The 11,220-nt window shown below is 46.1% G+C and overlaps 1 protein-coding gene across 1 annotated transcript; it reads right to left on the bottom strand.

Annotated features, from left to right (window-relative positions):
- Positions 1 to 909: 909 nt before the first annotated feature.
- On the bottom strand, positions 910 to 10,922 carry LOC148045497 (uncharacterized). Its single transcript, XM_087717023.1, is given in 3 exon segments — positions 910 to 1,157; positions 1,160 to 1,675; positions 10,826 to 10,922. Coding segments are annotated over 3 exon segments (861 nt in total).
- Between the last annotated feature and the right edge of the window lie 298 nt (positions 10,923 to 11,220).

Raw genomic sequence — 11,220 nt, 5'->3', positions numbered from 1 at the left:
AAGAAGCTGGGTCCAGAAAAGGCTTCTTAAGGAGGGGCCTCACCACCGCCTCCTTCAAGGCGGTGGGAAAGAACCCCTCTCTCAACGAAGCGTTGGTAATCGCCTGGAGCCAGCCTCGAGTCACCTCCTGGAAAGCCGAGACTAACCAAGAGGGACACGGGTCCAGCACACAAGTTGCAGCACTGAGTCTCCCCATAATCCTGTCCATGCCCTCGGGGGTCACAGGATCAAACTCATCTCAGATGGTCTCCACAAGATTCATCCCCATTGACTCGCCCGAATCTACCCAGTCAAAGTCCAAGCCTGTCCGGATCTGAGCGATTTTATCCTGTAGATACTGAACAAATTCTTCAGCCCTACCCTGCAAGGGGTCTTTCCCAGCTCCTTGGTTAAGTAAGGAGTGAGTCACCCCAAACAGGGCGTCTGGACAGTTATGTTGCCGTTTTGCCGCTTTTATCGTCACTAAGTAGGATTTAATATGAATTCTTACTAGTGTTCAATCAGATTCGGACTGGCTGGCCCTCCAACCACTCTCTAGGTGTCTTTTCCGGCATTTCATCTCCTGGAGCTCCTCGGTAAACCAGGGACCTACCCGGGATTGACACCGGGTCAGAGGCCGCAAAGGCACAACATGATCCAAAGCCCCAGTGGCCGCCCTATCCCAGACTTCCACTAGAGCTTCGGTCGAGTTGTGAGCAAGGGATTCAGGAAAAGTCCCAAGCTCCATCAGGAACCTTTCAGGGTCCATCAGGTGCCTGGGGCGGAACCATCTAGTTGATTCCGCCTCACTGCGGTGAGGGGTAGCAGTATGGAAGTCAAGCCTGATGAGGAAATGATACGACCATGACAAGGGTTGGATAGAAATATCCCCTAAATCTAGATCATTCATCCACTGCCCAGAGACAAAAATCAGGTTGAGCATGTTACCCCATTATGAGTGGGGTTTTGAATTAACCGAGTTAGGTCCATAGCCGTCATGTAAGCCATGAACTCCCGAGCTGACTCAGATGTCTCGCCAATGGAAGGCAGATTGAAATCCCCCAGGATCATAAGCCTGGGGAAATCAACCGCCAATCCAGCTAATATATACAGCAGCTCCGGCAGGGCCGATGAAACGTAGCAGGGAGACGGGTACGTAACAAAAAGGCCCACTTGAATCCAAGGCCCCATTTCACAAAAAGGGACTCACACCCGCCGAACACCCGCTGAGGCACAGTGACCTCCTGAGGTCTGAGAGTTTCCCTAATAACCACCGCCACCCTAGCACCCCTGTCCTCGCCTCTCGGCTGGTGAAACGCCCGGAAGCCTGGTGGGCATAATGCACTAAGGGAAACACCCCCCTCTTGGCCCAACCAGTTCTCCATAATGCACAGCAGGTCCGCTCTACCCTCTTGTATGAGGTCATAAATGAGGGGAGTCTTATGTACCACGGACCTGGCGTTAAGCGACACCAGCCGGAGACCAGGGTCCTGTAATCCCGAGCACCCAGGGGTGTGAGAAGGGTGATGAGGGTCGGAACGCGCAATCGCTCTTAAACAGCGGACCCACATCCCCCGAACATAATTTGGCCCTTGGCCCCCACCATATCTGCCTCTCCCACAAACAGTAGAGATGGTGGACCCCCCAATGGAATGGCTTAATGTCTCCCTCGGAATCCCAACCCTTTCCAGTACTCCTGACCCATGCCCATTAGTTAGCTCTGTCCTGTGCCCTGGCAGACTCCTCCCCAAGCCTGTCTGAGCAAACCGTATCAACCCCCCCCTTAAAAGTCAATTAAAAAACCCCTGTAAAAAACCCCTAAGCAGTCTCTTCTTGGCATGCCACCTCTCGGGATCCCAAAATCCGTCATTAGGGAAGCGTCTTGATAGGTAAGAAGGCCATCCCCAGGAAAGGGGGAGTTCCCGAAGGGAATAAAGTTCTGTCGCAGTATAGCATAAAGGAGAATGTGGCATCAACCAAATGGGATGACATCACGGGGAGATGGAATGAGGAGGTGACATGTCCAGGGGGGGGAGCCGACAGTGTTCAAGGGGGGATAGTGGGAAGTTGCTGCTGGGCACACCCACACCGGCTGCAGAGATCCCAAGCCGGACGACCCGCTGCCGCTGCCACTGAGCACACCCACGCTGGCTTCAGAGACCCCCAGGCTGGGCGTTCTGATGACCACACCCATGCCAGCTGTGTTCAAGGGGGGGGTGGGGTAGCAGGAAGCTGGTGCTGAGCCCATCCACGCTGGCTGCAGAGATCCCAAGCCGGGCGACCCGCCGTCGCCGCTGACCACACCCACATCGGCAGCCGCTGACGATCTTCATTCTCTCATCACCAGCCGCCCCCTTTCACTCACGATGTTCCGGCTATGAAGCAGTAAATCGCAGCTCAAGGGTATCCCCGAGGTCCCAGGAAGTTCTCATAGCTAGACCTGGAACCAATGATGGAATAGGGTACCCCTGAAAGGCCCCGAGAAGGACAATCATCTTCCCGAAGCTCTCCTCAAACATGACAGGACACCATCTTGGGCATGCGCAGTAAGAAGAAATATTCCACATTTATATACTTTTGTGCATTAATATATCTTGGGAAAAGTGTTTTGGGAAGTCTCAATATCTCCTGCATTATTCAGACAAATTAACAGTTGTATACAAAAGGCGGACATGATATGCCTTATTATATGACCATCCCAGCAACAATATATAAAACTAAGGAGAGCTACCAAGCTGAGCTTAATTTCTGGTATCTGCAATTCCTGTAGGATCTTATTTTGCTTTTCGGCAACAATACAGAACTTTCTGTTATTGTTGCCTTCAAAGATACTTGTTATTCTGGTGATCTTCCAACCAAGAATTAACTAAGCCAATCTTGGTTGGCTTTTCATGAGAATTGAATATGGTTACATGGAGTTCAGTTCTGGAGTCCAAAAATTAATTGCTCTGTAAAAAATTTAGATCTAAATTTCTATTTGAAGAAACAACTGAAGCTGGGATTTGCTCATTGGGAATTATGAGTTTGGTTCTGCTCATGATTTACATTTGTTAAAAATCAAAGTTAGCATAATTGCTACTAATCCTGCCAATTTGAAGGGTGATTCAAATATTTAACCCAACCTTATCTCTATTGCTTTATCAGAGGTTTGCCGATAAATTACTCAAGGTATTATCTTTGCCAACAGCTTGAAAGATGCTCAGCAACACATACATAAAATCTTAAATACAGAAAACTTTCCTAGGCTAGGTTAAATTATTTCGCATCAGCAATGATGGAAAGCATGTTGAAAGAGCTTTCCTCACATTTCAGTGTCTGCTTATGCAGAAGTAATATAAGGGATGGGACCTCATCACCTATTCTTCTCTGTATGGTAATTTTAATTGGGATATTTGAGCACATTTTATTTCTCCTTCGCTTGCTTTCCCAGGATCCCAAAAATTCAAGTGTGATTTTTTAAATAGTCCTATATTATATTATTGGCAATCACCAGCCTTGGAAATACAGTTAGGTTTTTGCTACTCTTATTAGAATTACCCGCCAGGTACAAAGTGACACTGAACTCTTTTAAGTTGAATGCTATTATCTCAAATGAATGTATTTCTGAATTGATTTTATGTTTTATGGACTGTAATACTAAATAAATGTCATAGATGTTTGAATACTGCATATATTCTAAAAATATTTTTTTTATTATAGCTCAGTCCTTTCAATGGAAGTCAGGGTGCCTATAAACGAGGATTTTATGATACAGTTACAAGTACCCTGTCACATTCATCTATTTTTCTGGGTCTCCTTCTGTTTTTCTTTTTCTTCCCAAAAAAACCATGCTTGAATTGATTTCAAGCTGCATTATCAAAATATTTTTTTTTTAAACCCATGTTTGCAGACCTGAGTTTTTTTGTAGTGTGACTTGAAAAGTGCAAAAGGGATGAATAACCAAAAGCTTTAATTTATGGATAGCACTTTGGAATGAGAAACCTGAAAGTTAAACCTAAGTACTGTAGGATTTCACTAGGATTTCAATTCTGGTGCAGTTTTTCTGTTTTTAGCCAAAAATAGGGGCCACTGCATGAATTATCTAAAGGGTGATCCAAGTTTGACTCTGAACATACACACATAGAAAAGTTTGTAAACCTCACCTGTTTACCCAAATATAATGTGTCTGCAAGATTGTGCGTGTTGTTTTTCCATTATTAGGAATTCCACTTAAATACATCTTGATATTAGCTATCTGCTATCAGTTGGCTCAATTCAGCTGCTTCTATCTGGTTTGGGTGAACTGGTAGCGGTGGCAGCAGGAGGCTCTGCCCATCCACCGGGACATAATCATGTCCCATTTTTGATGCTTTGCGCATGCGTGGAAGGTCCTGCACATGTGTGGAGGTGGCACATGCGCTCACATTTGTGAACCAGTAAGTTGATTTCAAACCTGCTCAAACCCTAAGTCCAGAGAGAAACAGCACAGTTGGGTAAATTTTAAACCAGGATTAGATGTATCTAATTTGCCCTATTTCCGATTCAAACTGTTCCAGCAATTTCCTTCCCTAATATGGAGTTCATAAAGTCTCTCATATTACACCCAAAATGATTTTTAAGTAGAGAGATAAATTAATAGTAGAGAGCGAGAGAGAGATAAAAAAAAACTTTTTATGTTTGCTTTCATAAAATGCTTCGGCGAAAAGGGAGGGGGATGGCCAATGATTGTTGGAGGCTGACAGATCTGCCCTTAAATCAGCATAATCTTTGTTGTTCACTTCTACCAACAGCATTTCTTCTCTTGATCTTTTCTCTGTTGTATCTAACTGCAGCATACACATGTCCTGACAGCATCTTTTTTTCTGTTGTATCCCCATGACATTACTTTCATCTCACCCCAGCCCATGAATTAAAAGCCTTACACTGTCTCTTGCTGTATCAGTGATGGTGTGATGCTTTCTTCAACTACGATCCAAGGACAACCATAGGCTGTATATTGTCTGTTACACTTTATCAGCCTATTACCTTGGACTGAAGTTACTTGGCCAGCTGTGATTTGGAACAGAGGCAAGAAAGGCTGGTTAGGGAAACGCTGGATGAGGAATTCTGGGAATTGAAGTCCACGCATTGGGTCTTAATCTTGCTGAGGTTGAGAAACAATGGACTACAGGGTCAGCAAATATCATGCCAATTCTAGTTTTTGGTTTACTCAAAGTTGGGTGTTGTAGAGTTGTATTTGTTTACAGCGGTGAAAAATCAAAAGTGTAGTAACAGCTGTTCTGACTAACGCCTTTTAATGAAAGATGTACGCTTTCATGAGCTTAAACACACCGATTGTTTTCAATAAAATTTGCCACTCATCAAAGCTGCTACCAGACGTCTGATTCAAAGATGGGTAGAGTGTATTCCAATTCAGCATGGGAGAAAGGATCGCAGTTTTGAGGACAGAATGAAGAGAAAGTAAAAAAGGCCTCCTTAATTTAAACACTTTTCTCTCTCTTCGTTTTCTCTTTCTCATCCACTGAAATAAGAACTTTAGTGGCAATCTTATCTATCTGACTGGCCTAGAGATTATATTTTCTTTAAGAAAAGTTGTATGAATTATTCTCTTATCTTTATCTCTGCCCTTAGTTCCAGCAGGGCACTCTGGGGGGGACATCATTATTTCTTACCATTGTTCTTTCTGTTTGCAGAAAATCTTATCAACCTAACTGCCTGAAATTTGCCACAGATATTTTTCACTACTGGATCCATTTTCACTGCAATTTTCATCACATTCTTTCTGATTTCAAAGAAGCTCTGACTTAGAGTCACCTTGGAGCAAGAGGATCCTCTTCATCAGAGTCAAGAAGCAACATGATTTGTTTCAGTGAAGCTGTTTGGGTTCCCTCAAAACTTCTTCCTTTCTCCTATTTATGTTGGACCTGTGAGAAAGCAAAGAAGTATGGATTCAGTAGTAGGATTCACATCTTAATACAGAAGATCCTTAAAGTGAATATAAAGATAAAAACAGAGACTTCTTTTATGCTTAATGGACAAAGAAGTTGAAATATTTTCTTTTGGAATAATGATGTTATATATGTTGACAGCAGCAAGAATGTTCTATGCCTAAAACATGGAAAGACACCTTAATTCTCACAATGGAATACTAGGTGCAAAACAGTGGTGGGTTGCAGTTGGTGTCTTCCCGGAGCACTGGGTACTGTTCCGGTGCGGTGCTCTGGAGGGCCCACCCGCCTGCCCGAATTCCTTACCTGTATTTAAGCTCTTCGGTGCTTCTGTGCACGTGCACGGAGAGCACGGCGCCTGCGCAATGCTCCACCGAGCAGCTGGAGAGTCATGGAGACGTCACAAGAGGTAAGTACACATGCGCGTGTGTGCACATGCTGTGTGCATTAATGTGGTGCACACCGGGCCCTGTTACAACTGTAATAGTTGCAACAGGATCCGGAACCCACCACTGGTGCAAACGCTGATGTAGTTAGCAGAGACTGCTAAATTGACAGCTTTGATTAAAAGAATAGAACACAATATTGTTTCTGCTTCGAAACCGATTCTGGACTTAAGGTGGGAAAAAAAGAACCTTTGATTTTGGGTTTTGATGATTAGATGCCCTTGTTGTTATAGAAACGGCTAGTATACTGTATATTACTGTGTAAAAGTAAAAAAGTTGAGATTATATGATATTTACCTTATTCTATTGAGCTAAAAAAAGAGTCTGAAGTCAACGCTATTCTTTTTTCTTTTCCTTTTACCCTAAACCTTTTCTTCGTCCCCTTCTCCTCTCTCCCCTCTCCTATTATTCTCATTGTTCTTTGTAGTTTTTATATATTGACTGTCAGAGTTTGCTGCAAAAATCAAATCCAGAAAGCACACACACATAACTGATTCAGCAGATTCGTTAATATGACTCATTCTTTATATACATAATAACACATGAATAAATGTACAATACCAATAGCAGATTTTTCCAATGTGGTAGAGAGGAGAGATTGGTTTCCAATTTCAATTCAGAGAGCAGACTAGATTAATTCTCTTGCACAGACTCAGAGCTACATAGGTAAGCCATGCCCAGGCTCTGAGCCATCTGGCATGGCTCTCAGTCACCAAATAGCTCCCATTGGCTGACCTTGTTGCCATGCCTCTACATTGGCTGACCTTGTTACCATGTCCTATTCCAGTCAGTCCCCAATGGCTGACCTGTTGCTATGTCCTATTCCAGTTCATGAATATTCTGACATTGACAAACTAATAAAGCTTGAAATCAGAAAAACTTCCTCTGTCTTGACTGTTAGGAATATAATCGGTTGGGTTGGCAATATAGAAATCATGTAACAATGCTGTACCTGTTTCTTTAAGTGAGGGATCTCTGTGCGCATGCCCAAGATGATTGTCCTTCTTGGGGGCTTGCAGGGGTACCCTATTCCATCATTGGTTCCAGGTCTAGCTATGAGAACTTCCTGGGACCTTGGGGATACCTTTGAGCTGCGATTTACTGCTTCATAGCCAGAACATTGTGAGTGAAAGGGGGCGGCTGGCAGTGAGAAGAGAATGAAGAGGGCTGGCGGCTGCCGGTGTGGGTGTGGTCTGCAGCGGCAGCGGGACACCTGGCTTGGGATCTCTGCAGCCGGCGTGGGTGTGCCCAGCAGCAGCTTCCCACTACCCCCTTGAGCACTGTCGGCTCCCCCCCCCATGGACATGTCATCTCCTCGTTCCATCTCCCCATGATGTCATCCCGTTTGGTTGATGCCACACTCTCCTCTATGCTATACTGTGACAGAACTTTATTCCCTTCGGGAACTCCCCCTTTCTTGGGGATGGCCTTCTTGCCTATCAAGACACTTCCTTAATGACAGACCTTGGGATCCCGAGAGGTGGCATGTGAAGAAGAGACTGCTTAGGTTTTTTTTACAGGGGTTTTTAAATCGAATTTTAAGGTAGGGTCGGGGGATTGATACGGATTGCTCAGACAGGCTTGTGGGGGAGTCTACCAGGGCAGACCTGGTTGGGCCATGAGGGGGGTGTTCCCCTTAGTAAATTATGTCCACCAGGCTTCCGGGCGTTTCATCAGCCGAGAACCCAGGGCAGGGGTGGCGGGGTGGCGGTGGTTATTAGGGAAAGTTTCAGACCTCAGGAGTCACTGTGCCTCAGATAGGCAGGTGTGAGTCCCTTTTTGTGAAATGGGGCCTTGGAGTTCAGGTGGGCCTTTTTGTTACGTACCTGTCTCCCTGCTACGTTTCATCGGCTCTGCCGGAGCTTCTGGATGTGTTAGCTGGATTGACGGTTGATTTCCCCAGGCTAATGATCCTGGGGGATTTCAATCTGCCTTCCATTGGCAAGACATCTGAGTCATCTCGGGAGTTCATGGCTTCCATGATGGCTATGGACCTAACTCAGTTTATTCAAGACCCTACCCATAATGAGGGACACACGCTCGATCTGATTTTTGTCTCTGGGCAGTGGATGAATGATCTAGATTTAGGGGATATTTCTATCCAACCCTTGTCATGGTCGTATCATTTCCTCATCAGGCTTGACTTCCATACTGCTACCCCTCACCGCAGTGAGGCGGAATGAACTAGATGGTTCCGCCCCAGGCACCTGATGGACCCTGAAAGGTTCCTGATGGAGCTTGGGACTTTTCCTGAATCCCTTGCTCACAACTCGACCGAAGCTCTAGTGGAAGTCTGGGATAGGGCGGCCACTGGGGCTTTGGATCATGTTGTGCCTTTGCGGCCTCTGACCCGGTGTCAATCCCGGGTAGGTCCCTGGTTTACCGAGGAGCTCCGGGAGATGAAACGCCGGAAAAGATGCCTAGAGAGTGGTTGGAGGGCCAGCCAGTCCAAATCTGATCGAACACTAGTAAGAATTCATATTAAATCCTACTTAGTGGCGATAAAAGCGGCAAAACAGCAACATTTTTCCTCTCTTATCGCATCCTCAGATAATTGCCCAGCCACCCTGTTTAGGATGACCCGCTCCTTACTTAACCAAGGAGTTGGGAAAGACCCCTTGCAGGGTAGGGCTGAAGAATTTGTTCAGTATCTGCAGGATAAAATCGCTCAGATCCGGACAGGCTTGGACTCTGACTGGATAGATTCAGGCGAGTCGATGGGGATGAATCTTGTGGAGACCATCTGGGATGAGTTTGATCCTATGACCTCTGAGGTCATGGACAGGATTATGGGGAGACTCAGTGCTGCCACTTGTGTGCTGGACCTGTGTCCCTCTTGGTTAGTCTTGGCTTCCCGGGAGGTGACTCGAAGCTGGCTCCAGGCAATTACCAATGCTTTGTTGAGAGAGGGGTTCTTTCCCACTGCCTTGAAGGAGGAGGTGCTGAGGCCCCTCCTTAAGAAGCCTTCTCTGGATCCAGCTTCTTTAGCCAACCATCGTCCGGTCTCCAACCTTTGCTTTGTAGCGAAGGTTGTTGAGAATGCGGTAGCACGTCAGCTTCCCCAGTCCCTGGATGAAGCTGTCTACCTGGATCCGTTTCAGTCGGGTTTCAGGCCCGGATACAGCACGGAGACAGCATTGGTCACATTGGTCGATGATCTCTGGCGGGCCCGGGACAGGGGCTGTTCCTCTGTCCTGGTCCTATTAGACCTCTCTGCGGCTTTTGATACCATTGACCATGGTATCCTACTGCGACGACTCGGGGGGTTGGGAGTGGGGGGCACCATTTTACGGTGGTTCTCCTCCTACCTGTTGGATCGGTGGCAGTTTGTGTTGACTGGAGGGCAGGGATTGACCCCGAGGCACGTCACTTGTGGGGTGCCCCAGGGGTTGGTTCTCTCACCCCTCCTGTTCAACATATATATGAAACCACTGGCTGTGATCATCCATGGTTTTGGGGTACGGTATCATCAATATGCTGATGATACCCAACTTTTCATCTCTACCCCAAACCACCCAAACAATACCCTCAATATGATGTCCCGATGCCTGGAGGCTGTGCGGATCTGGATAGGGAGGAACAGGCTCAAGCTCAATCCCTCCAAGACGGAGTGGCTGTGGTTTCCGTCATCCCGATTTGTGCATCTTGTTCTATCTTTGATGATAGGGGGAGAAATTTTAGCCCCCTCAGAGAGGGCCCGCAATCTGGGCATTCTCCTGGATACGTGGCTTAGTTTAGAAGAAGACCTGACGGCCGTGACCAGGGGGGCCTTTTACCAGGTTTGCCTGGTATGTCAGTTGCACCCCTTCCTGAATCGGGATGCTCTGTGCACAGTCCTCATGCCCTCGTCCATTCTCGCCTGGACTACTGTAACACTCTCTACATGGGGCTGCCCTTGAAGAGCACCCGGAGGCTTCAACTGGTCCAGAATGCGGCTGCACGGGTTATCATAGGGGTAAAGTTAAAGATAACCCTAACCCTAACCCTGAGTTCCTGGGAGAAGGGTGGCATATAAATCTAATAAACCTAAATCTAAACCTAAACCTAAATCATGCTATAAATGTGATTGGTTGCTGTTTCCACAATCGGCCATAAGATGGAGCCAGAATCACTGTTAGATGCTGATCTGATCTTTGGAAGCTGGCTGTTGGAAGTGCCGTATAGTGACCAGCATGAGCTATTGTAAGTTTTGCAACTGCTAGCAAACTTTGTGTACCGGACTGTTTGTATGATTATGGACTATGTTTTTGGATTATCCCTTAACTGAAAGACGTTGGTAACTGACTGTCTTAACCGTGTATGACTTGGACTGTTTGATGGACTCTGATACCTCTATCTCCACAAAAGTAAAAGCCTATTTAAACTGCAGTGTCTCTGTATGTTGGTTTGTGTGTTCTCCAACACAACTCTCACAACGCTTCTCTGAACGCACTCGCTCTCCCAACGGGGAACTTACCTAACAACCCAACTCACTAGAGCCTGGGTCCTCTTCCAACTCTGATGAGGCCTGGAAGTTGGGAGAATCTTTGGTGAGTCCACACAACTTAACCTTGCTGAGGTTGAGAAACATCACTATACGTGATCTCTAACCTGCCTTTCTTGCCTCTGTTTCAAATCACAGGCCTAGAAAAACCAGGCTGAGAAGAGGCAGTGGAGTAGAGCCAGAGACACAACCGCTTAGCTTTAGTGTTGCTCTTAGAAGCAAGGAGGTCCTGTTGATTCACGGAATAGCTTTAAGGCAGGGCTTCCTCCTGAGACTTCATCAAAAAGAAATCTCCTTTGAAGATTTACGCAGCACCACTAAGATAACATCAGAAATGAAAGAAGTTTAAAAACGACTTGTTAATAGCTTCCGAATAATGTGGTGA

Source organism: Thamnophis sirtalis, unplaced genomic scaffold, assembly GCF_051295495.1.
Source record: "Thamnophis sirtalis isolate CommonGarterSnake01/CBP01778 unplaced genomic scaffold, rThaSir2_p1.2 scaffold_5, whole genome shotgun sequence".
NCBI classification, from domain to species: domain Eukaryota; kingdom Metazoa; phylum Chordata; class Lepidosauria; order Squamata; family Natricidae; genus Thamnophis; species Thamnophis sirtalis.
This window is presented reverse-complemented; position numbering and strand designations above follow the sequence as displayed.